Below are 23,966 nucleotides of genomic sequence, written 5' to 3' on the forward strand. Positions count from 1 at the left end.
TTAACAATAAGTTTGGCATTTATCTCTCCTTTGATCCCTGCTGGGTGCTAAAGCTGGAAAGTGGTGACTGTGCTGGAGGAGGGTAATGGAGAGACCCATGAACTGGGATGGGAATGAACATCTTGTTTTGCTCTTCATTTATAGCTTGGAGAAGAGAGTATGAATGCTGCTGAGAAAAACAAGGAACTTCCAGGGAGCCTGGAGAAAATTGAGGAGCTCCTCGGAGAGGTGGAGAGGTGGGCAGCAGAGACTGGATGTCTGCTTGGCAAGATCAGTCACGAGGGGCCTGTGGAACCTGAGACAGAGGAACATTTGCAGGTGAAAAAATACTGCTTAAAATACTCTCTCATATTTCAGCACAGGTTTGTGGCTGGGGTGGAATGAGCCATCATCGGTGATGCAGGAATTGATGTGGTTTCTGTGCTGTAAGACTGGTGAAAAGTCAAGACAGTGCCAGTGCTTTGATGTTATTTCTCAGGACTGCTCCTAGATGAGCTGTAAATGAATCTTCCAATGTCAGCTTGTCCAGATGACAAACAGGTGCCAATGAAGTGCTTTAGGTGCCACTGATCAGCAGCTTGTTCTTCAGTGATATTAATTACTCCTGTCCAGCACAGCACTCGGGGCAGTTGACAATTTGAGAATTTCTCCTGGTCATACAGTGCTTTTATCATCTACCCTCCAGTGCAAGGAGGAGGTTTGGGACAACTTGGCTTTATTCAAGGCTTACCTGTCAAAACCTGGGATACTTGAAGTATTTTCAGCAGCATGTGGGGTAATTTGGGAATATCAGCTTATGGGCAATTGCTCTAAATATCCACAGCAAGCACAAATTAACTTCTAACAAGAAATTCCACTAGTCTCTTTTCCATATCTCTCTGCCAGGGATTACTCTCCCCAGCAGGTGGCAGGGGAAAATATGTGTATGTAACTCAGCAACTTCAATACAAAGTCTGATTTATTTTCTTCACCTGCCAGTGAAGGTGAGACTGAACAAAGACGCCAAGCTTTGCACTGGAGAAGCTGAAGCACTGTCTTATATTGTGTCTTATGTTGCCTTTAGAGTTTCTGCAGCAGGGCCTGTATAACCCAGTGGTGTGAAGGTGACCACCAGAAGGTGTTTCATTGAAGCTCCTTTGTCCAACTGCTCTGATTAAACAGAAATACTCTTCAGTTCACTAAATCTACCTACAATACCTGTGAACCAGAATCAGTGTTAGTTTACTGTTGGTTTGTGCCTTCTAGAACTGTGTTTAGTTGACAGATCTGGGTGTGTGAGGTGGTGAAAAGAATCTACTCATCTTTTTTGTAATCATGGGCATAGGTTTATAAAACAAGCCTCACTTTGCACTGTGACACTAGTCTGATAAAAACCACGAAGCAACAAAAAGACACCATGAAATAAAGCCTCCAAAAATGTGGCTGGTGTTGGATCTCCATGTCTGGGAGCAGGAGAGATCGTGTTGCTTGTTACCTGCAGTGCCAATAGGTCAGGAACCAGAATAAAGCACTGATTATCATTAGACGAATGCTAATTGACAACTTCAAACAGGAAAATGTGTTGAATATTCATAGATCAGAACAGCTCTAATAAGGACATTTCATGATAAATATTCAAACGTGGCACACTGCTCCTGCATGCAAAATACCCAGCTGCTTCCTGCCTTTTAGGACTGAATAGCACAAGAAAGGCTGAGCCTTGATATGTGCTTACTTTTGGATGACTTCATGATCAGACAATGCATATCCAAATGTGTGGTTTGTACACTCATTTGGAAAGCTGTTTGGATGGGAGGATGTTGGCTCTGAGGCAGAGACATGGGAGGTATCACACTGACAGAAAGAAATGGTTTCAGCAAACAGAATCCCCTGTGGATGGCAGCAGATTTCTTTCTCTCCTCACAGAGATTTTGCAGTGCAATACACTGACCATAATTGGAATATAAAGCTTTTCCTTGACCAAATATTTACCATCCATGATCAAGGCTGGCTTTGTCATTCAGTGCATTTAAACAAAGAGACATAAACACTCTAAAGGCTTCTGATGCTTTTTGTTCAACCAGAGCTTGGCTGCAAGAGGAGCCTTGTGCCAAGAACAAGTTGTGGCAGCAGAAGAGAGATTGCAATCCCTGATGCAAAACGTTCCAAGTCAGGTGTTTCAGCAGCACTCTCACACCACTGAGCTGGAGGCACGAATTAAAGAAGCCAGAGACAAACTAGAGGTACTCCTTTTTTGTTGTTACTGCACCTTGTACACGTGGAGATATCTCTGATTTTAGCATTATGTGATAAAGAACACTCCTTATCAGTCACATAAAATAGAAGAGGTTTTGTTCTGTTGGTATCAGTCTCCCAGACTTCTGCCAGGGCAAAATCTAGAACATTTCAAAGATCATATCTCAACTTGAAAAACTTGAGTGATGAGATGAAGCAATAACTTTATGTAATTACTGACACTCAGGCATGCTCTGAAAAGAGTCTCTTTCTTCCAAGGCTGTCATGGGTGACATGAACAACATCCTGTGCAAATCTGGGAACAGACCCTCAGAAAAGGAGGCTTTGCTCAATTTTGAAGAATCCCAGAAAGAGCTCGAGGCCTCCATTTCAAAGGCTGTGCAACTTGTCAGTCAAAAATTAAGCCCTGAAGAATGTATTTCAAGATATGAGGTGGGTTTGTTTTCTGAACCTGCTGAATTTGAGTGTTTCTGCAGTGCTATGTGGTTTCTAAAAGTCTTAAGGTACCACAGTGAGGAAAAGATGAGATTTTTTTTTTTTTTGGTAGCTATAAAGGCTTTTCTCAGCTTTCTGGTTTAGCACTGTCAGTGTTTATTAACTTGGCAGACAACTCGAATGAAGAAACATAAATCTGTGTGGCAGTTTATTTGGTGCCCTGTCTTAAATTACTCCGTCATTCTATCAGAACTCATCATATTCTGAACTACAACCATTTTTTTTTCCTTGATCAATAATTAAGATTCCCATCAAGAATCCCATGCCTGAATTCTTGGACAGGCCTTTAAAGCGTGATAATAAATACCGAATCTCCTCTTTTTCCCAGAAGGATAACTGGTAAATAAAGTGTCCAGTCTCAAAACATGGAACTCTAAAAGGGACATCAAAAATGGGAGTGCCCAAAATCTGTGTTGTCTCGTCTTGCAGAGCGAGGCCTGGGTGTGCTCAGAGCCTCACTCAGGCCACCTTGCAGAGTCCCGTCCTGCTGATGGAGACCTTTCACCCTCTTGCTGACGTGGGACGTGGCCACTTAGATTCCCTAGAGAAGAGGCAGAGTTCAGGGATCTTCATCTTCCTTCTTTTATGCCAAATTTGCCCCTAAAAGAGGAATTGCAAGATCAGCACCTGCTTTTCTCCATGAAGCACACACTGAAACTGTCTGCAGCCTTTTGCAGATGTGCAGGGGTGGAAAATGCTCTTGCAGTCACCCACACAAGGGCCACCACAGCCCATACATGCGATGTATACAGTCATTATGCATGGCCTTTGTATGCTGCTGATGTCATTTTGTTAGGTAAATAAGTTACATTTAGTTCTGGTTATTTTTCATTATGATGCCTTTTTTGCAGGAAGCTTTTAATGCTCTGGACAACAAAGTCCTTGAGAAATTTTTGAAAGCAGCTGAACGGCTAAAAAATGTTTCATCTGATCATGCAAAGCTGGTAGTGGAAGAAGATGTTCGTAGGAGATGGGAGGTGAGATAATCCAGGAAGAGGAATCCACTGTCTGTTCTCATTAGGCCTGTTATCTTAGAAAAAACACTTTTTTTGTCACATTATGTTCTGAGGTTTTTATTTGCTGTGTAATACTGTCTCACCATCTCACAGGAACAGTGTGTTTCGAATTTTGCAGGCTGTTCGTCAGGAAATTATATCCTCTGTCCAGCTCATGGTAGAAAGGGAGAAAAAGAAATTTAATGCAACTTTAAAAAAAATCAATAAGCAGTTAGGCAAAGAGAAGAAACTCCTAAGCATGGATAAAACCAAAGGGCTCATCAAGGAACATGAGGTACCTGCTACATTCCTTTTTTGCTCACTTCCCTCCCTTTGTGGATGCTTTGCTGTCCTTCTTCCTCCTTTTTAGGTACATTATGGCAGCCTGTTCTCGTGAAACGGGGCTCTTGTGCTCTATGTTATGTAGACCCAGAACAAAGAGGCCACCCAAATTATTTCTTTACCTTTTTTGACTGCACATATTAGTGTTCTTGCATATTTTTAGAATCAACTCCTCGTTAAGTAGATGGTATCTTTTTTCCATTTTTTTCCAGATTTTTACATATCTTGATTTTACCCTCGTAAGTATAGTTATTGATGAGGAATATTTTTTTAAAATTCTGATTTTTTTTCTGCTGTCATATCTGCAGCCTATCTGATGTCAGTCAGGGTGAAGAAGGCTTGGGACCAAAGTAGTTAAAATTGTAGTAACATAATGAATTTCAAAATCAAGCAGCAGTCAGTGTAGTCTTGTGAATACAGCTGGGAAAGATGTGGCCAGAAATCCTGATTTCTGTCCTGACTCTGTTTGAGAAAGAATTGAGGGAAAATAAGTGTTTCTTTCTTGGTTTGACAGCTTGCACTTTCAAGTGTAGGAAAAAAAATGTGTGTGAATAATTGCATATCCTCATGAATTAACATGAGTTTATTATATCATTATTCTTTGTTTAGGCCTTTTTTTCACATGAAGGTAGCCTGAGGGAACTTCAGAAGTCATTAGAAGACCTCAAAATCCTGGGAAGACTCTCAGAAGGAACTGTCCCAGGGCTACAGACACTCACTGCAGACTGTGAACAGAAGCTGGAGAAGGTTCAGCAGATTGTGGCAGATACTTCCACAGCACTGCTGGCTCGTGGTGGGAAAGGACAGGCACCTCACAAAGGGTGGGTGGCTGAGGGCATGATGTGCTGTGGCTTCAGAAAAATCATTTATACAGCTGGATTTTGTGATATTATAAATGTGCTACCAAGTACATTACTATGGACATTACTGTGGACAAACTGTACATTTAAATATTTAGTATTAAGTTTCATGAACTGGCAAGTACAGTGTTTGATTACCCTTCTTCACAGCTGCAATGTTTTTAATCTTTGGCTAGGGTTTCTTTTTTCCCTTTGTGTTTCTATTTTGTTCTTAAGCCGAAATTCCTTTTAAACTGTAGGAGCTCCATTATTGCTTCTGAGAATGGAGAAGAGCCTGGTTCTTCTCATGAAATCGATAACCTTTCGGTACAGGAGGTAAGAAATCCAGACTTATTGTTGAAAAACAGTGCTGGCGTCAAAGGGAGATGATTGCCAAAAGGAAAAAGTGGTTCTCCTACTGTTTTCATTGTGATGGGACCTCAGGCCCATCACAGAAATCAAAACCCCCCTATACTTGTGAATGTGGACTAGCTAAATATTAAAAATTAAAATGCAAGGGACAGCACTTGGCATCCCAAGGAGATTTGAGTCCCCAGCCTTGCACTATGTTGTGCTAAAAATGGTTTTCAGGTGAGAGCCACGTGAGAAGCTGAGTTCATTTTGCCGTCCCCCATAGTGTCCCAGTAATTTGAACAAGTTTCAGAGGATAGAAGGAGGAAAAATAATGAAGACTTAGAGGTATTTGTCTGTATCTGTGGAAAGAGTGAATGAGCTGGCTGCAAGGATTCAGAAATTTGGTCTTTGGGGTCATGATTGAGTTTAAACACATCTTCTATTCATGAATGGCATCTCCCATCTCCTTTGGGACACATCAAGCAATTCCTTCCTTCAGGAGTTCACAGATGGCTGTTGGGGTGCCCTGTGTTATTGCACAGCATGATGTGGAGGTCACCGTTAACCTTTTTATTTTCCTTAGCCCTCAAGAGCTACTGCAGATCTAGTTTTGGAACCAGATGTGAAACATCACAATGGAGAAAGCTGTGCAGAGAAATTTGAGGAAGACAGTGATTTGGCCATACCAGCTTTATTAGAGAGGTAATTTTTAGAAAATAAAATACAGGTATATCAGGAGACGATACTATGCTAGACATTCACATTTAATTAAATATACCAAACATATGGTGCACTTTTGCTGTGCAGAATTCTGTTCTCTTTCTACAGTTTACTTAATATTGCTCTGTAATTGATAAGGAAGCACTGCAGCAGCTAAATGCTTCAAACATCAGGATTTTATAGTAAAAACAGTTATAGCTGTAGAAGTTTTACTTCTGTTCTTTTCTTGGAGCCAGACAAATCTGTGCCCACCTTACTAATAACCTCAAATATTGCAAGGTAAAAAAAAAATGTGACAAGTTTTTAGAGAAACGACATTTTACCTTCACAAAACTGAATTTAGAGAATGCAGGCAGGCATTCATACTTTAAAATTAGCCAGGTGAGCAATATCTCATCTCTTTAATGTGGCCTCATCTGTGCCCATTCATTTGGGACTTAGTCAAAATATATATTTGCAACAGACTGTGCTTATTTTGCATGGTAATTTATTGGTCAGCAAGTCTCGTAGCCTGCCATGTTCCATTCAGTTAGAAGTAATGTTCTCTCTGAAAGTGATTGCCTCTTCCTTTAGCTATAACACACAAAGAAGTCACCTGGAGGAGCTTATTCAAATCAGCAGAGATAAAGTAGCATCTGGCTTTGCTGAAGAAATAAAGGGCACTTCATGCCTTCAGAATAAGCTGCTTGAACTACAGGTAAGTATTTGTCTTCTAAAAATGTAGTTGGTGCCTAAATTGTGACTTGCTCATGTGGAGTTCTCACCCCTCTGTGTTACACACAGTGCCAAGGGAAAAGGAGCATCCTTGTAACCAGGTTTAGTAGAAGTATAAGGGAAATCAAGGGTTTGGGTTTCAGCAGAACTGCATTCCTGCTTAGCAGTGCAGTTTTTCAAGTGTGGCTGCAAGAAGAAACTGGTGGCTCTTGGGTTGTTACCTGCAAGCTAAAATAGGTGTAATGGGGAAAAAAAGCAGCTTTTTCTGTGGGCAGGAATGGTAAGTGATGGAGATGGTCAGGCCTGGAGGAACTGGCACAGTTGAACCATCAAGTGGCAGTGGTGTATGTGTGGAATGGAACTTTTCCAGGACTTACAACTCGATTAGATTTGTGAGGTCCTTAAGGGGGTGACAAAAGGCACAGTATTGATGTTGGAGGGCTTATTACTGCAGTTTTTCAAGGCCTTGCTTGAAAGGAGTACAAAGCTTAACTGGCATCTCAGAACTTGGTTCAGTTCTACATTTGGTTGGGTTTTTTTTCTTTTGAACGTGGCTAAGTGGAGATATTTTCATTCTTGAGGTAAGAATGGCTGACCCACATTTATTGAACCCTTTATAAAATATAGCCAAGGCATACATCTGACATGGAAAATTTCATCTTAAGAAGTTGCTAGAGATTTGCATGCAGCTGAAAATGGAGTCTTAAAGGCAAAAAGAGACAATAGATAATCCTACTTTCAGGTGGTATTTTCACTGTTTTTGTAAGAGCCTCTTGTGACTGTAGTTTTATGAACTGTCCAGTCCACTGAGAAAGACAAGATCATATTAATGCAGTTAACACTGCTTATCTCTTAGGTGATAGAGAGTGAAATCAGTTCTGGTTGGACACAGTTGGAAAACATCTCATCTACCTTAGAAAATGTTGTGATTGAAGTGCAGCAGGCTGCTGTCTCTGAGACAAGAAACAAGCTACAAGGAGAGTGGAAGGAGCTTCAGGATATTATAAGTACCAGGTATAAAATAACACTTTATGATATTAGCTAAGGAATACTTCATTGTAACTAGTGTGTGTTCCAGAAAATACCTGCAAGATTTTAACCTTTTTTTAATTGCATAAAATTAGGCTTTTCTTGATTTGTCTTGGTTCATGTGCACGTGGCAGATAATGTGAATCTCCCTAAAAAGCACAGAGCCAGATCTTTCTAACATCACTCTGCAGTATTCCCATATATTGCTGTTATTTCCTTTCATCTTCTGGTTAAATTCACAGCAATTCACACTGCTCTTCTCATTAATGAAAGAAAAACTCCTTTGACCTCAGGAGGAGGAGGAGGATTAGATCTGTTAGACAGTCAATTACATTATTTTTGTGGCTTTTTGTGCTTTAAAACGTAGAGTGACTTTTCTTGCTTGCCTTCCCAGTCCATGCTTTGTTACCTTTCTTGCAGAATGAACTCTTTGAGGACTGCTTTGGAAATTGTTTTGCCAATAGAAAATGAATCCATTCTTCTCCGTGAATTGGATCAGCGGCTGAAGAAAAAGGACATCCAGCAGTTGAATCTGCTGAACAGTGATCTTGCTTACAGGGAACTGAAGGTAAGGGAGGATGCAGAGACCACACCCTAGCCAGAATAGGTTTTCATGTCTAGGAAGTAGAGAGCTTCGTGGGATTTTCATTCAGGAGTTTGGGACTGTTGACAAGACTTCCTAAACCTTCTAAAATCTGTAACAGCATTTTACTCCCTTTGCTTTAAATGTCATTGTTCCTGTAGAGGCAGCCAGGGACTCTCAGTAGGTTCTGCTGTAAAAACCAGCATTTTGTCTGATATTAGGACTTCCCTTTGATGCAGATTTACAGTGTTCCCACCTGCCTTATATCACTTTGTGGAACCATCTACGTAATGTGGTGTTAATTTGTGAGCTGATCTGAACCGTCTGTGTCACATCTGGTGCAGTGTCTGAGCACACCTTGGGATGGATTTGGAAGTTGTGCATGGATGCAGTAATTGTCCATTTGCTGTCAATACCTAATGCCGAGGCCCTGGTCCATTAGGCAGGGTGAATGTTGTTTTGTTCTTGGCTGAGCACACTGACAGCTCCACAGGACTGAAAGTTCGTGTTTGTGTGCCCTTGGCTCTCCAGTGCAGTAGGGTTTAGGTCTCTCAAGCTGTAGGGCAGAGTGCACTCTCTGCCTGACCATTTTAGGCTGGAAGGACACAGACTTTTTGCCCAGCTCACTGCACAGCTGGAGTTTCACAACACTGACACCCTGCTCTTTGAGGGCTGTAACCAGAGACCATGCAGACTGCACCAGGAGATTTTTAAACACATGGAAGTCTCCTGCAGAAGCAAAACACGAAGAACTGAAAAGATGGCAGAGTAACAAATATCACGTGCTTGCCTGTGCTCTGACTGATGTCCTGCTGTGAGAGCCTGCTGCTTTCAGTGCCAGGACTCTCATCATCTTTCTCTCCTTCATGTCTGATTACTGCAGAGATTGCTGGGCTTTCAGTAGCTCTGATCAAATTCCCTGTATGTGGAATACCATTTTATTTGCTTTTTTTTTGTTTTTCTTTTTCCTTCCCTCCACAGAAGTCCAGAATAGGTTTTATTTCTTAACCACCCTGTTTATGACACTTGTTTTGCTGCTACTGTAATTTGGTTTTCAGTCATAGGTTCATTTGAATGCAGAATATATATTTTCTTTCACTTGCTAACACTGTCGGTCATTCTCTGGATTTTAGGAGCTACAGAGATCCATATTAAATCAGATTGAAGTGTGCAAACAGTTGGAGCACCTGGATAGCTCAGCAAGGGATGAATTTAATCCAATTGACCTGCAAGCCGCAAGTAAAATTATGATTTACTATCAAAACCAGCTTGAAGAAATGAGCAATAAAATGCAGATCCGCGAGACAGTCCTTAAAGATCTGGAAGCTTTTATGGCCTCACTGAGGAAGATTCAGTCTTCCATCAAATGTCTCACAGATCCCCCAGGACATCCTGGAACACAGGGAAAAGCTTTGAGTGAGGCTGCACGAGAAGTTTCTCACATGGCAGGAGAGGCCAAACGTTTGGATGAACGCCTGAAAACTGTTGATATCTGTTTGGAAGATGCTGAATGTGGGACAAAGACTTGCTGTGAAAACCTTGTCCTGAGTTTGTCTGAAAAGCTAAATACGGTTTGCAATCCCCCAAGTGAGCAGGTGCTCACAGAAGAAAAAGACTTGTGTGAGATTTTTTCCAGAAAAAACTGTGAACTCCTTAAAAACATTCAGGATCTACGTGACAGAATTAACAAAATAGGCTTGAAGGATCCAACCATTCCAGCTATTCAGAAAAGGTGATTTCTTTTTTAAAGCTCTTTTAATTTCATAATTTCAGTCCAGCCTTTGGCCCCTTCTAGGGTTCCTTCAGAGCACTGAAATTTGAAGTATCTGTGGAGCATTGACAGGAGCTGTGGGCATAGTTTTATTTGCTCCATCACAGTCTAAGTAAGGAAGCCTTCTCCATTTTTCTTTTCTTTTTAATTACTCTCTATGTGTATGTTTGCAGCACCACTGAGGAAGAAAAAATAGGAGGAGGTTGATTGTTGTGATCTTAGTTTTCAGCAAGAAAACTGTCAAAGAGGGAGGTGCGTCCCCTTGTCAGGCAGTGATGCAGCTGATGTGAAACTCTGCAGTGTAAGATAGACAGAATGCACTTGCCTTTTAATACAGATTAATTCACTAAGTTCATACAGACCCAATTGCCTTTTAGGATTTTGGATTACCTTCTCAAAGAGCTGAGGTCAGCATGACTCATCTGAAGTCCTGTGTCAAATTACGTGAACTGAAGGTCAAATTAGACTTTTTATGATGTCATTTAATATAGCACGTGGAGCTCAGGATGAATTTTTAGGGAACTTAATAATTACATTGTGAACCATATCAAAGAATTACTTTAATATAAGGCTGTATTTCATTTTTTTCTAATAAAGGATAAAATCATTAACAGAATTGGAAAAGGAATTGGATTGTGCTGCTGTTGAAATGAAACCTCTGCAAGAAATTGCTAATAAGCTCCCACAGATCAATGAGGAAAAGGCAGAGGAAGCAAATGAGCTGTGCAGAGCTACAGAGAGGTTATGGGAGGATACAAAGCTCTTGCTTGCTGAATGGTAAGGAGAAAAGCTGTATTTTATAGTAGTGTATAAGTAAGAAGTTTGCTTTTAAAATCGAACAATAAAAAAGCCTTAGACTATTCTTTAAAGTAAATGAAATACTGATACAGTAGCGACTGTTTCCATTATGGTGATGTAAACTATCACTAAACCAAGAATTGCACAACAAAGTTTGCAACCAAAGCTCATGAATTTTGTATATTTTTAAGACATCTCAGTCTCATAATTTAGCAGGTATGCAATGAAGTGTGTTGGACTTAATTAGTATCCCAAATTAAAATGTGGCTGCTGCTGGGAATGAGGTATCTTCTGTATTTGCTGTGAGTTTCATGCCAGCACATTCCAAAAGAAAAGTCAGACTATAACAAGTAGAAGAGGATGGCTGGGAAAAGTCTCTCATGCAGGAAAAGACTGAAGGAGTTTGGTTTGATGAGTCTTTGCAAGTGGGGACTGGGAAAAGCTATGATTGATCAGCCAGGGCATCTGCCCTTCCATTGTGTTGGTTAAAGATGCCCAGAGGCTTTGCGTGGACTGACACAGTTCTGGTTAATTCTCCTGTCATGGACAGGGTCAGTGGGAATAATCTGTTTTCATTCAGGAGGTTCTGGCTGCAGTTTTATGCTCAGGACGTAAATAACAGGTCTGTTTTTAATAGCCAGGAGCAGTGTGCAAGGGTTCTGGAGCTCCTGAAGCAATACCAGAGCTGCAAAACGAATCTGACCAGCATCATCCAGAAACAGGAGATTGTGCTTTCACAGCAAACTTCTTACATGGGGAAGGAGAATTTGAACAGATTAATAACAAAGGTGAGTGACAAGAGCTTGGTGGAAAGAAAAGCCTTTCCTGGGAGTCCTTGTACCCTCAGCTTTTAGGGCAGACGTTCAGACCTTGCTTTCATTTTGGCTTCCAAAACACATTTAGGGACCCTATACCCTTATTTTGTTTTAAGTTGATTTAAGTCTGTTTTCACTTAATGAATCAAGGTTTTGTTAAATGAGAGGGATTTAAAAAACCACCAAACCTCCTGGAAGAACTATGATCTAGTATGAAAATGGGATGAAGTCTTGTTATTTTGCTCCAAGCTATCTTCTGTAGCAAACATTTGCAGTAGCTCTAACATTACTTGATGAGGTACTCATACTGAATGAGAATGTATTGCTGGACAGCCCCTCGTTTAGTTTAAAGTTTTCCACCTTTTCAGACAAAAATTTGACAACCAACCTCTTGGCTAAATGAATACAACCACTGGGTATAGTTGGATTAGGGGAACAGCAGCGTGTCCATCATGACCATGTTACTGTACAGGTTTCACATTTCCTGGCTGGGTTATATAACTGCTTGTTCAGATCCTATTTTTAGGCTTTCTGATGAGGTATCACCTGTGTCATTCAGGAAGATTTGCTCTCAGGCAGTGCCTGGGATGGTTAAATTTAAGAAGGACTGGAAGTGGTTTCTTCCCTCAGGCAATGGGATGGGGTGTGTGTGTTCCGCCCCCCTTTAGCTGAGGGTTTCTTCTTGGTTCCACCACTGAGACTTCTGGCCCCTCATACACCACATGGGCTGCAGCTGCAGGGGAGATGCCTGCACATCCCAGCCCCTGCTTGTATGGAGACCCCTCTCTGGTAACAGCCCTTTCCTTCTCACCCTGAGTTTTCCATTTCCCACTCTCAGAATCTCTGAATGCTCTGAAATTGCTGTGGCACGGTGCAGTCATGTCCCCAAGTGCTGGTGATTTGTTATTTAGGATTATATAAAATAATACCAGAGAAGGTCCTCTGCTTTGTTCTGGTTTGTGGGAGCTGCTCTGCCGTCCCTCTCTGAGCTCAGCAGCTGGCGGTGTCCGTGTGGGAAGATGTAATTTCCCAGAATGTCTCTGGGAAAGAAGGAGAGCTGCTGGCACTAGAGGTCAGTGTTTCCTTTCCAGGAAGCTTCCATGTTGTTTGTAAACACTGGCGTTCCGATTAAACACAAAGGAGCAGTTTAGTGTTTAAAGAGAAAAAAAAGGAAAAAGGGCTGTTTCAGTTTCTGGCAGTGACATATTTGATGATGGCTGTGTTTAAGTAGGATTTAAGCTTTTTTTTTTTTATTTTTTTAAATAGTTCAAAACCTGGGGATCAGAATGCTGGGTTGTATTTTTTTAGACTTGTAATAGTGTCTCAGATGATGACGCTGTGCATTGTTTATCTCTGTAACCGAGGTTCTGTGTGTGGATATGAAGTCCCCACGGATCTTGCACTTAAGATTTTTAAAGCAAACTGTGATTTTGGCTCTCTTAAAAATAAATTATATATAGTTCCCACTCAGCTGTTTTGCACCCAATAAAATAACAAAATGATATGGATTTCTAGCAGGGAAATACTCCAGTCTGCATGACAGGGATATAACAACACAGGATGTATTCCTAGTCTCACCACAGTGTACAAAACAGATGATTTTGTTTAATGTTGTTGTTTCTCTAAGCTGAAAAGAACTGCCCATCAGTTGTTGTAAGCAAACATGCTCTTAAATATCCATGTGGTCTGTTTCACAGATTGAGGAGGCAAAAGAAGAGTTTAATGATCACTCTGAAGATGTAGACAAAATCAATCAGATCTGCAAAAACCTGCAATTCCAGCTGAATAAAATGAGAAGCTTTGAGGAGCCCCCGTTCGAGAACGAGGCTAACGTTATTGTGGACAGATGGCTGGATGTATGTAAAAAGTAAATTATCAGGGTGGTCTTATCTGTTATGCATTATAGTAATTGATTCTGACACGGGTGTAATATTTGGAATAAATTAAGTCCAGCATGGCAGAGATTCTTAAGAGATAAATCCAAGTGTTTACCGGAGCAAAGCTTGCAGAGTGTCTACTGGTGTAATGTTTCTGATCTCTCAGGTGCCTAATATCGTGGGTACTCCTTGGCAGTAAATAATTCTAGGAAATGCAAAAAGGCAATATTTGTGCCTTCTGCATGAATCTGTGAGCTTCTATCACAACTTCTGTGGCTTTAGACTTGGGAGACAATCTGGAAAATCACACTGTTGGTGCTTTTGGCGAGACATGTTTGCCACTGCCGATGTAAGCAGTGCATCAATACTGAGATTAGATGGTATTTACTGGGGGTAGATAAACATTAATGAGCAAGGCTCCTTCCTAAACCTGCCTTAAAACTGACAAGCTGCTGTTGTGATTGGTATGTTTGGCGACATGTGTGGCAGGGATTTAAATATCTTTTCCATGACCAGTTTACTGTGAAGACACGAGATTTTCTTTTTTCTCCTCTTTGCTGCACTTGTTTTTGTGGGTGTTTTCATCTCGCTCCAATTTTTATTGTGCTGCTTTTGCTTTTAGGCAAGAATTCAGCATTTTTGAAATCTGTGTGTGTGTTTTCTATCAATCTCGTGCTAGATCAATGAAAAGACTGAAAACTACTGTGATAATTTGGGAAGAGCTCAGGCTTTGTGGGACAAACTTCTAAGTTTATCTGGCACGATCGAGGCTTGGGCAAATGCAGAGCTCAAGAATGCAGAAGACCGTTGCCTGACCGAAGAGGACCTCACGCAGTTGAAGGTAATTTGAATGCAGATGTTTTACCCTTCATTTATAAAACAATGATGCGGACTTCGGACTATAAACATGCACTAAAAATTTTGCCTAGGAATGTCAGCCCTGGAAAAGGAGAGGAAGTTGCAACATTTGCAGTTGTCTCGGCGTGGGTAGTTTCACTGAAGGTGTTGCCTGTCACTGGGGATACAGGTCTTGGTAACTAATGCATAGGTAGTGTATGGGTGTACTAAATTGTTTTCAGTCAATGCAGCATTGCAAATGCTGCTTTAGACTAGAAAAATCCCCTCGTTCATTTGTGCTGTACAAATATAGAGCAAAGAGAAGACCTGGAAAGCTTTGGAGCCCACGCTACCGTGGTGCACATATTTCCACAGAGAAGAAAGGGAAGAGGTCTAGGATAATGATTCGTTTTCTGGGTAGAAATTGCCAATCAGTGGAGTTGCTGGAGCCTCAGAAGCATCTGGGCAACACAGCTCAGGAAGAGGTTGCAGAGATGGTTTATTTTCACCTTGTCCCAGTGTGCTCCCCAGTGTAACTTAATGCAGCCTTAGCAGTGTCTGCCTGCTGGGGGTCTCCAGGGGCTGCAGCCGGGCAGACATCAGCAGAGCCTGGGCTGCCCATGCCCTTTCTGCACAGATTATAGCATTAATTCTTGCTATCAGAGTGCAGTTGGGTGTAAAAACACATGCACTGGGCCTGTGCCATTGAAGAGCTTCACATATGGAGGGTAAATATTTTAATTTCTGACTTTTTCCTGCTTGAGTGGGGTTGAGACATAAATCTAGCCTGTATCCACTTGTTTGAAAATATGCGAGCAGTTTTTTTCTCAGTGTTTACAAGCTACAGATGCCCTGGTTTTTATTATGCTTATTTGCAGTTTTCCTCCAACTGTTAGCACTGCTCATTTGTTTTAATTTGCAGAGCAGACAAATGCCAAGGTGTTCTCTGTGGATGGATCTTCCCAGGGAAACAGTGGTGTATCCACTCGGCAGCGGTGGACAGTTTGTCACATTATTAATGTGTTTACCAGTGTGTTGTTAGAATTTACCTGGGGTAGTTTAGGTCCCTGAAGGCTCCAGCAAAAAGGCACCAGCTGGAAACTGCATTTAAGAGCCATTTTGTAACCTGGAAGCTGCTTGAGACCGGCATGAGGTGACTGTGCCCCCGGTGTGACCCTTAGGAAGGGCTGTGCTGGAGGTGGCTGCGCTGAGGTTGCTGCACTGCATCTGTGAGGGGTCATTCTCAAAGGAGACAGGAGAAGAGGGCAAGGGACAGACAAACCATGTTCCCGTGATCTGCTGGAAAAGCAAAGTATGGGGGAAAATAAACCCAGTGCGTTGGTATTTTTGTAAAATGATTTCAATGCAGAGGGCATCAGGTTCCTTTATCATTTTAATATTATTCTTTTTACTGTTGATCCTGAAACATCTGTTAATTACAAAAACACCCCTCCCAACTGTGTCAATGTGTATTGTGTTACGTAGGGTTGAAACCCGGGGTCCTTTGTGACCGCCCAGCAGGGCACTGGTGCATGTGTGTTCAAGAAGCCTGGCACAGAAGAAGAGTAAGGAATCATTTGACTGTGTATTTAAAGATAATTTCGATATAAACAGGGTGAGAAAAGTGCTGCTTTTTCCTGTGGGCCTGCTTGCAAATGCAAACTCTTTTAAGGGCTGCAGCACGTTTTGATGGTTCCTTGTACAGAGACTGCAGAGGAATGCTTTGTCCTGAAGGAGTTTGGAATATTGGTCTGGGGATATGAGATAATCATAGAATCATAGAATTAACTGGGTTGGAAGAGATCTCTGAAATCATCAAGTCCAACCCTTGATCCAACCCCACTGTGATTACCAGATCATGGCACTCAGTGCCACATCCAGCCTCATCTTAAAAACTTCCAGGGACGGTGAATCCACCACCAGCCCATTCCAATGCCTGATCACTCTCTCTGTAAAGAACTTTCTAATATCCAACCTAAACCTCCCCTGGCAGAGCTTAAGCCTGTGCCCTCTTGTCCTACTGCTGATTGCCTGGGAGAATGTGATTACCCTGTTCATAAGTTGAAGTTGGGATTTTACCTGCACATTACTGACTTGTTCCAAAATCCACTCAAATGAGTAGAGGTCTTTTAATATAGAGAGGACTTATATTTAAAAAGTGCTTACAGTGTGTGTTATATTTTATCCCATCCATACTACAGTGTGATCTGTACCATCATTGGGATGCCAGTTCTTGACTTTGTCTGTAATGTCTGAGAATATCCCTGTAACAGAAGCAGCAAGAAATGAATGCAAAATTAAGATTCTTTTCCTGCAAATTTACTTGAAGCAAAATAATTGAGATTGTTAAATTTATGTTGAATTTGCATTAATGACTGTTTTGCCTGAGAAATACAGAATTTTTCTGACTCTAATACAAAAAAATGTCTAAGTTGCTAAAATGACAGTCAGGAAACGGGTGAGCTGTGACAGCTCTACATGCCAAAATGCAGAATCAGAATATTTTAATATAATTTTTCTAACAGAAACACGTAAATGTAATTTTTTTGGGGAGGGAAAACACAAATGTTGTTTCTCCACCTTTAGGCATGCCTACGAGTCCAAGAGCAGAAACTCCAGAAATTTGACAACACGGTGGCTGAGATAGAAGAACTTCTGAACAGTAATGAACCTCCACTGGAGCTGCAGGTATGAAGAAGCTTTTATAGCTGATATGTCATTACTGCAGCCCTGCTTCAGGATTGTCTTTGCCACACTATTTTCTTGGTTTGACTTAATTCTACCCAAAGAGTATTGGAGGCACTTTGTTGGCTCTGAGCAGTGACGTTTCATTTGTTGTCTGTCTCAAGCTGTTAGAACCAAAGCTGTCATTTTAAACACAAAGCCCTCTGTCGCTTCTGTGCCTCGTTGGGACCAAGGCCTGACCCGGGTGTTTTGCAGCCCTGCTGAAACAGGCCAATATCACTGATATCTGAGCTTCTGGCCAGCAACAAAGCCCAATGGATCTCATCATCCTTTTGTGTTTACTTCACAAAGCAAAGAATAAATCCTCCTGCACTAAGACCATGGCAGCCCTGCCTTGATCCTTCAGCAGTTCCCTAAGCATCCCATCGCAGTGTCTGTCAGATGCACCTTGAGCTTGACCCTGATGGGCTATTTCTGTGTTCATCCTCAGCAGGCAGTGAACTCAGAGGAGTTTCACTGGGTAAAGTGATCTAAGGAGCTTAGGAAAGGACTCAGCAACCTTGTGCTGTGCACACTGTGCTCCTTGGGAGCACCAGATGCCCTGAGTCCCTGGGGTGGTGTTTCAGCGTGTGGCCACAATCCCACCGAGTTCCTGCCTCATGCAAATCAGTGGGAGCCTTAAGGATGAGGTTAAGGACCTGTAGCTCCTTAGTCAGTTGTCTCCATCCAGAACTCCCCACCTCTCTGCTGCCCTTGCCTGTTTTTTGGGTCACTGTGGGGAATTTGCCCTGATGGAATCCCTGCAGGGAGGTGTGTTACAGAGAAAGCTGCCACCCTCCTTCTCGTGGCAGCTGAAGAGCATGTAAGGCTTTAATCCAGCTCAGAGTAGACACTGGAGTAGACTGACAAATAAATTTGTTAATAAAGCAACACTGGTACATATGCTAATAAAGACAGACTGAGATTATTTGTCCTCAGAAAAGCAGGGCTTAAATACTATTATTTTTCAGTCTGTGGAGTGGGAGGGGGAACAAATTGGAACAAACTGTGATTGAAATGTCTGGGTTTCGGATAATTTAATTTCTTTTTATGTCTATCATGGATTTTTGTAATACTCTAGGAGTTTAATCCAGTATAATTTATGCATGTTTATTTCCAATTTTCAGGTCATCAGGTCATCTGTTGTGCAAAAAATGGAGCTAATAAAAGAGCTCTTGTCACCAAAGCAAGGGACCAGTGAACTCACCGTGAACACAACAGAACTGAAAGGAGACCTTGATCTGGCCAAGACACAGATTGGAATGACTGAATCACTTCTAAAAGCTTTATCTCCTTCAGACACCTTAGAGATCTTTACTAAATTAGAGGTAACATACTAGAAATTATGTATGTTTGATAAATTTGTTGGTTATTTCTCTCTTGGGCAAGTCTTCAGAAGTGTTTGTGCTGTCTAAGTTGTAAACTGCTGGAATAACTCAAGTGATGAACCTGGCTTGAATATTTCCTTAAACTGCCAGAAACATGAAAGAAAAGCATGTTTTCACTGGCATTACCATACGTAGTTAGTTAACCCTTGGAGCCGTTGGAAATAGTTAATCCTAGGCACAACAACAATATTCCATCCAGGATATGTTCAAGCAGCAGTGGGGGCACTGGGCTGTGTATTTTCCAAGACTGGCTAATATATAGAGGATGTCTTTGTGCCACCTGAGCCTGCCTGCAAGGGGACCTCCCAGTAAACAACTTCAGCCAAATATTTGCTCAAACTCAAGGTCCCTGCTTGGAGGTTTAGGCTGGCAAGATTTAACCCTCCTGTGGAGCAGTGAGTGGATATGGACTCCCTGGGTGTCAGACTGCTAGTGTTTGGGGGCAGTGAAATCACAGGCACTGGAAGAAAGAGCTTTTAATTAATTCTCCTGGCTCCCTTTAAGTTATCTTTCAGCTCTCAGGGACTTGACATAGAGAGTAAGGCATTTAGGGGTGGAATTAATGCTTGTGGCAGCTAAGCACTGTAACTTCTAGGTATTTACATGCTCTGGAACATACTGTGTCACTGTGCACATATTGTATTCTGTGTGGTGCCATACTGAGCCTGAGTGAATGCCTGGGTGATTATGTGTGCATACAGGGGTGTGCACACTGCTTAAGGAGAGTTTTGTGCTTGTATCTACCACCTGATTGCCTTGTTAATGCCAGTGTAATTGAAGAGATTATTTTGACACATTGGCAGAGCTAAACCCTTTTGCCAAACTCTAGCTTGTCCTAAAGCATCTCTGTGCAGTGAACTTCTGCTCACCCTTCAAAATTTTCTTTTTAAAAATGGTCCTCTGTTTTTTTCAACCTTAGGAGATACACCAGAAAATTCTGCAACAAGAACACCATGTGGCTTTGCTCCAAGAAGAGACGGATTGTCCTGATGTGGATGAATTAAATAAGCAGCTTCAATGTGTCACTGACTTATTTAATAACAAGAAACATGTGCTTCAGGATCACTTTATTGATGTTTTGAACCGTAAGCGAACACATTTCACATTTGTGTGCCTTTATAGCTTTGCATTGACCACCAGAATGACTTAAAGGTTAGGCAGTTAATTGGTTTGATGTCTGAAACTGCTTCGATACCTCAAACTGCTTCGGGGTTCTGAACCAGATAAAGATTTGGGGGAAAATGGCTTTTGATCCCAACAAACCACTCGGTCTGGAAGAAAGTATTTTGTTTCTTATTTTTACATTTAAAAAAATAGATAAAATAAGTGTAAAGCATAATTCAGGAACAAATGTCAGAATATTTGATTTAAAAATGCAGAAATCCAATGTTTTTATTTTTTCCAGTCATTTTTTACTTAAACTTAGTTTAAGTTTAGTTTAAGAATGAACAGTGTTATTGCTTTTTGTTTTAAGCAGACACAGAATTGTGCAGTTGGGGAATTTGGCCTAAAGGTGGTCTCATATCTTTACATATTTTTAAAGTGATATTAATTTGTGTGGAAATGAGAAAAGTTACCAATAAGCTATTGCAGGTCTTGTTTACCCAAACTGCTGAGTGTAACAGACTGTCCCTTCCCAGTGAACAGATAGGTTTATTGTCAGTTAATGTTGGGTAAAAAAAATGTGAGCTGCAGCATTTTCAATCACACTCTCTGCAGTAAAAAGCAACCTTTGACAGTAGCACTGATAAATACAGTTGTAAATTGTCTGAAATCTTCATGTTAAATAGGATTTTCTTTTACAGGATACAGTTAATGAAGAAAATTGGAATGTATCTTTTTTTCAGGTCAGTGCAAGAATTTTAATGACTGGTTCAGCAGCACTCAGCTGTCTTTGAAGGACTGCTTTGACTCCTCAGAAACAAAACCGATACTGGAAGAAAGACTACAGAGGCTAAAGGTAAAGAATTAAAATGTTCTAATTTCTAAAGCTGATTGTTCTTGAAGTTTGACTCTTTACACAGGAGACTATTCCTGGGAGCGAATTCACCAGCAGTGGCTTTGTAACTTGAGGCAGAAAGAACATTTCATGTAACTTAAAGCATTAGGACAATAAGGGGAATGAAAATAAACCTTAGTTCAAATGAAGTATCGGTGTTCAAGTTCAGACATACTTGGGCAAGTGAGAGACAGAACAGTAGTTAGTGAAAGTCAGTGGACCTTGACCAAGTCCTTCAGTGTTCAAAGACGCAGAAAGTCAAATATGTACAGAGTAACATGAAATTCTGACCCTCCCAATGGACTCAAATGTGAAAAATATGCATTCATTTCATTGTAGCCAGATTTTCTCATTGAGTCAGACAGAATCAACAGAAAACAGATGGAAAAGCCACAACGTCTGCAAGAAGTAATCACAGTTAAGCAGCAGCAGGAGATGCCAGTGCTGGATTTGAATGCTGCTTGCCTGTTTCTTCTGTGTATATTTGTGCTGTAGAGAAGAAAAAACAAGTCATCTACTTCACTTTGTCCTTATTTTACAAACAGCAACTTTTCCATTTGCAAATGGAATTGTCAGCAAACTGTGAATTAACATATATTACTTTTCATGGACAAAAAATGTTGGTGAAGATAACAGGAGCTGAAAAACTCTTGTAACATAAATATCCATTATACTGCAGCAAACACATCTCGTGTTTGTGTTCTTTCTCAGCACTTCCTGACGTCTGAAGGCAAAGAGAGAGATATCCAAGAGGTTAAAACTTTATTGAATAAAGTGAAGCCTTACTTGCCCAAAGCAAGCATTAACCACCTGAACAGCCGTGTGAGAGATCAAGAAGCAGAACTGCAAAGGTTGATCTCCAAATGTCAGAAACGGGAAAAGGAACTTGGTGCTTCTCTCCAGCAGCTCAGTAGGTAAGAAGCTCCTTTAGTTTCTGGCATTTTAATCACAAGTGGTATAACATGATTCATTATTAAACACCCATAGTGAATGGCAAACAACCCTGCTTTTATAAAAAATGGTATTTATTTAAAGGATAAGGAGTGTTTTGTTATATGCTTCATGTGGTTTTTCTCATTTCATGGCATACCTGTATGGAAACTATGGATAGTTTCAGGGACATGAACTGATATCCTTAAAATAAAGCTTGTGCTCTAAGTGTTGCTTGATCTGACATGTGATATTTATGTTACTTGTTCAGCAAAACACTGCTGTCAGCAGATTTTAGCTGTGTAATGCCTCTCATTCTGACCTGACTCTGTATTTATACACACTTTTAGCCTTGAAGAAAGCAGCTTGGCCTTGGAAGAATGGCTCACTGCTCAGGAGGAAAAACTAAGAGAGATCAATAAAGATGAGACTAAACTTGAAAACTTCTATAAAACACTGTTAATGCAGAGGTATTGGTTTTTTTTGGTCTCTGTCTAAGAACTGTCTTCTAAACAAGATTGTTCCATGTTGTTACAACAAGTAGATGTTTATTAATTTTTTTTTTTTTATTATTATTTTTCAGAAAACCATTTGACTCCCTGGCTCAGCTAGCAAATTCCTTGAGGGAGGCTGGGCTGACAGAGTACGAAACCATTTCAGAAGCCAGTAATCTTATTAGCAGGTACCACACATTGGTAACACATGTAAGTGGAATGGTAGGCAATACTGAGAGACTTCCAGTGGAGGAACAAAATTTTGAAGAGCTCGCCCAGGATGTCTCTTGCTGGATCAAAAAGCTTGAAGAGGCTGTTGATAAAATGACTTCCCAGGAAAGTGAGTTGCCATCAGAGCAAAGGATTAATCAGATAAAGGTATTGTGTTAAGTGTATTCCTTTTTCACCTCACAGCTTGAGCTAATACCGGGGGAATGCTTGATGAGTCAATACCCCCTGAAAGACACTGTCACTGCTCATGACCTGTAGTTTCGTGGCTTATTTGAGGAAGGGCAGGGGATGTCTGGTGTTTTTTGTTTGGATTTTGCATAGTTTATTTCCCACTGAAGATGAGATTCATTGCTGCATCTCTGGGTGAAGCAGCACTGAACTTATAAGGTGCTGGTGGCCATGTCCTTCCCACTGTAGCCTATTCCAGGGGTGGAGAGGGAGGTCAGAAACGTAGCTGGGGTGTCTGGAGAGCCTCTGCAGAGTGTGTGGCTTCTGAGGTGTCCTGCCTGGCCACTGTGCTGGGCTGCTCCACTGCCTGGCTGGGTGTCTCAGGCCCCAGTGCCCTCTGCAGTGTCTCCTTTCTCTGACTACACAGGATGAGAATGCTGGGATTTCCAAGTTTCATTCTGAGGAAATGAGTAGTATTGTGACATGAGATTTGGAGCAGTTCTTTTTATTTGTGGGCACATAGGTAGAGAATAATTAATAAATCAGCTTCATTATTCCAGACTTTCAAAATTAGATCATCTATCTGTTGATGTAACTGTTATGTAATATATTGGAAGAAGAATTCTGTTGTCTTGAACAGCAGTGTGCAAAGTATGAAAGAACAATGGTAATACTTTTTATTTTGTAACCAAAGAATAATTGTACATGTACTGCTTCTGCATCTTGTTTAATACAGGAAATCATGGCCCTCAGAGAAGAAGGAGAGGCCAAAATACAGAGTATGTTAGCTGTAGGAGAAACTTTACTGAAAAATGAGGAAAATAAGAAGCCAGAGGTTCAGCAGACCATTTCTGAGCTCCAGGAAAAGTGGGAAAGCATCTGTCAGGTGGCCACTGAATATAGCAGGTAATGTGGAATTTGCCAAGAGGCAGTACAGATCATTTACTGCTATATTGACTTTTTTCTCTTCCTCCTGCACCAGTATCACTGAATTTCTGCTCCTCGGGAGCAGAACGAGGTACCTACAAAAGTACTTGTGTTACTGCAATGTTGTGGAGGGACAGGTCACAGTTTGGACTGAATAGTCAAGCAGGGAATAGCCAGAGATATTTTCTGGTGTAGCCATAAATATACAGAGAATATTCTGTTGCCTTGTGCTCCTACTGAGCACTCAGTAAAAACAGTACAAGTAGCGCTCAGGAGGATGGAGCGTTGGCTGTTTTGGATCCAACCCAGCAGAACGCAAAGCATCCTCTCCACAGGGTGGTGAAGACAGGAGAGGAGGTGCTCAGCAGGTCTGAAAAGATGCTCAGGACCTGCAGGATCAGGCTTGTGAATAACAGATGCACCAGGGTAACAACAACAGGGAGAAACTGCAACAGGAGAGTTGGTGCAAGAGCACTTCACGTGTGCGAGGTTCTGCTTTGTTTGGCATTCGCTAAAAAATACTGATCTTGAGGGGCAAAATCAAAACACTTAAGCCTTCTTTTTGTCCTCATTTATCTTGCTGTACTTTACAGAATTATAACCAGGTTTTATTTATTTGGATTTGTTTGTGTGGGTTCATATTTTCAAATGTTGGCATTTAAGTTCCATCTGGAAGCTATCTAAGCTTCATCGCTAAGTGT

At 41.2% G+C, this 23,966-nt stretch overlaps 1 protein-coding gene across 1 annotated transcript in view; it reads left to right on the plus strand.

Moving 5' to 3' along the window:
• SYNE2 (spectrin repeat containing nuclear envelope protein 2) overlaps positions 1–23,966 on the plus strand; it is a 177,849-nt gene that overhangs the window by 43,213 nt on the left and 110,670 nt on the right. The window contains exons 18-41 of the mRNA XM_027895343.1: positions 145–318; positions 2,064–2,222; positions 2,494–2,667; positions 3,582–3,707; positions 3,865–4,020; positions 4,677–4,888; positions 5,167–5,242; positions 5,844–5,962; positions 6,554–6,677; positions 7,551–7,708; positions 8,144–8,291; positions 9,440–10,038; positions 10,675–10,854; positions 11,513–11,663; positions 13,388–13,546; positions 14,247–14,408; positions 16,991–17,092; positions 18,256–18,456; positions 19,436–19,601; positions 20,364–20,476; positions 21,227–21,429; positions 21,796–21,915; positions 22,029–22,317; positions 23,075–23,244. Coding sequence (XP_027751144.1) covers positions 145–318; positions 2,064–2,222; positions 2,494–2,667; positions 3,582–3,707; positions 3,865–4,020; positions 4,677–4,888; positions 5,167–5,242; positions 5,844–5,962; positions 6,554–6,677; positions 7,551–7,708; positions 8,144–8,291; positions 9,440–10,038; positions 10,675–10,854; positions 11,513–11,663; positions 13,388–13,546; positions 14,247–14,408; positions 16,991–17,092; positions 18,256–18,456; positions 19,436–19,601; positions 20,364–20,476; positions 21,227–21,429; positions 21,796–21,915; positions 22,029–22,317; positions 23,075–23,244 — 4,241 coding nt within the window. The remainder of the gene's footprint in view (positions 1–144; positions 319–2,063; positions 2,223–2,493; positions 2,668–3,581; positions 3,708–3,864; positions 4,021–4,676; positions 4,889–5,166; positions 5,243–5,843; positions 5,963–6,553; positions 6,678–7,550; positions 7,709–8,143; positions 8,292–9,439; positions 10,039–10,674; positions 10,855–11,512; positions 11,664–13,387; positions 13,547–14,246; positions 14,409–16,990; positions 17,093–18,255; positions 18,457–19,435; positions 19,602–20,363; positions 20,477–21,226; positions 21,430–21,795; positions 21,916–22,028; positions 22,318–23,074; positions 23,245–23,966) is intronic.

Source organism: Empidonax traillii, unplaced genomic scaffold (genome assembly GCF_003031625.1).
Source record: "Empidonax traillii isolate 1590-97213 ecotype Southwest subspecies unplaced genomic scaffold, ASM303162v1 scaffold457:size789790, whole genome shotgun sequence".
Classification (NCBI taxonomy): Eukaryota; Metazoa; Chordata; class Aves; order Passeriformes; family Tyrannidae; genus Empidonax; species Empidonax traillii.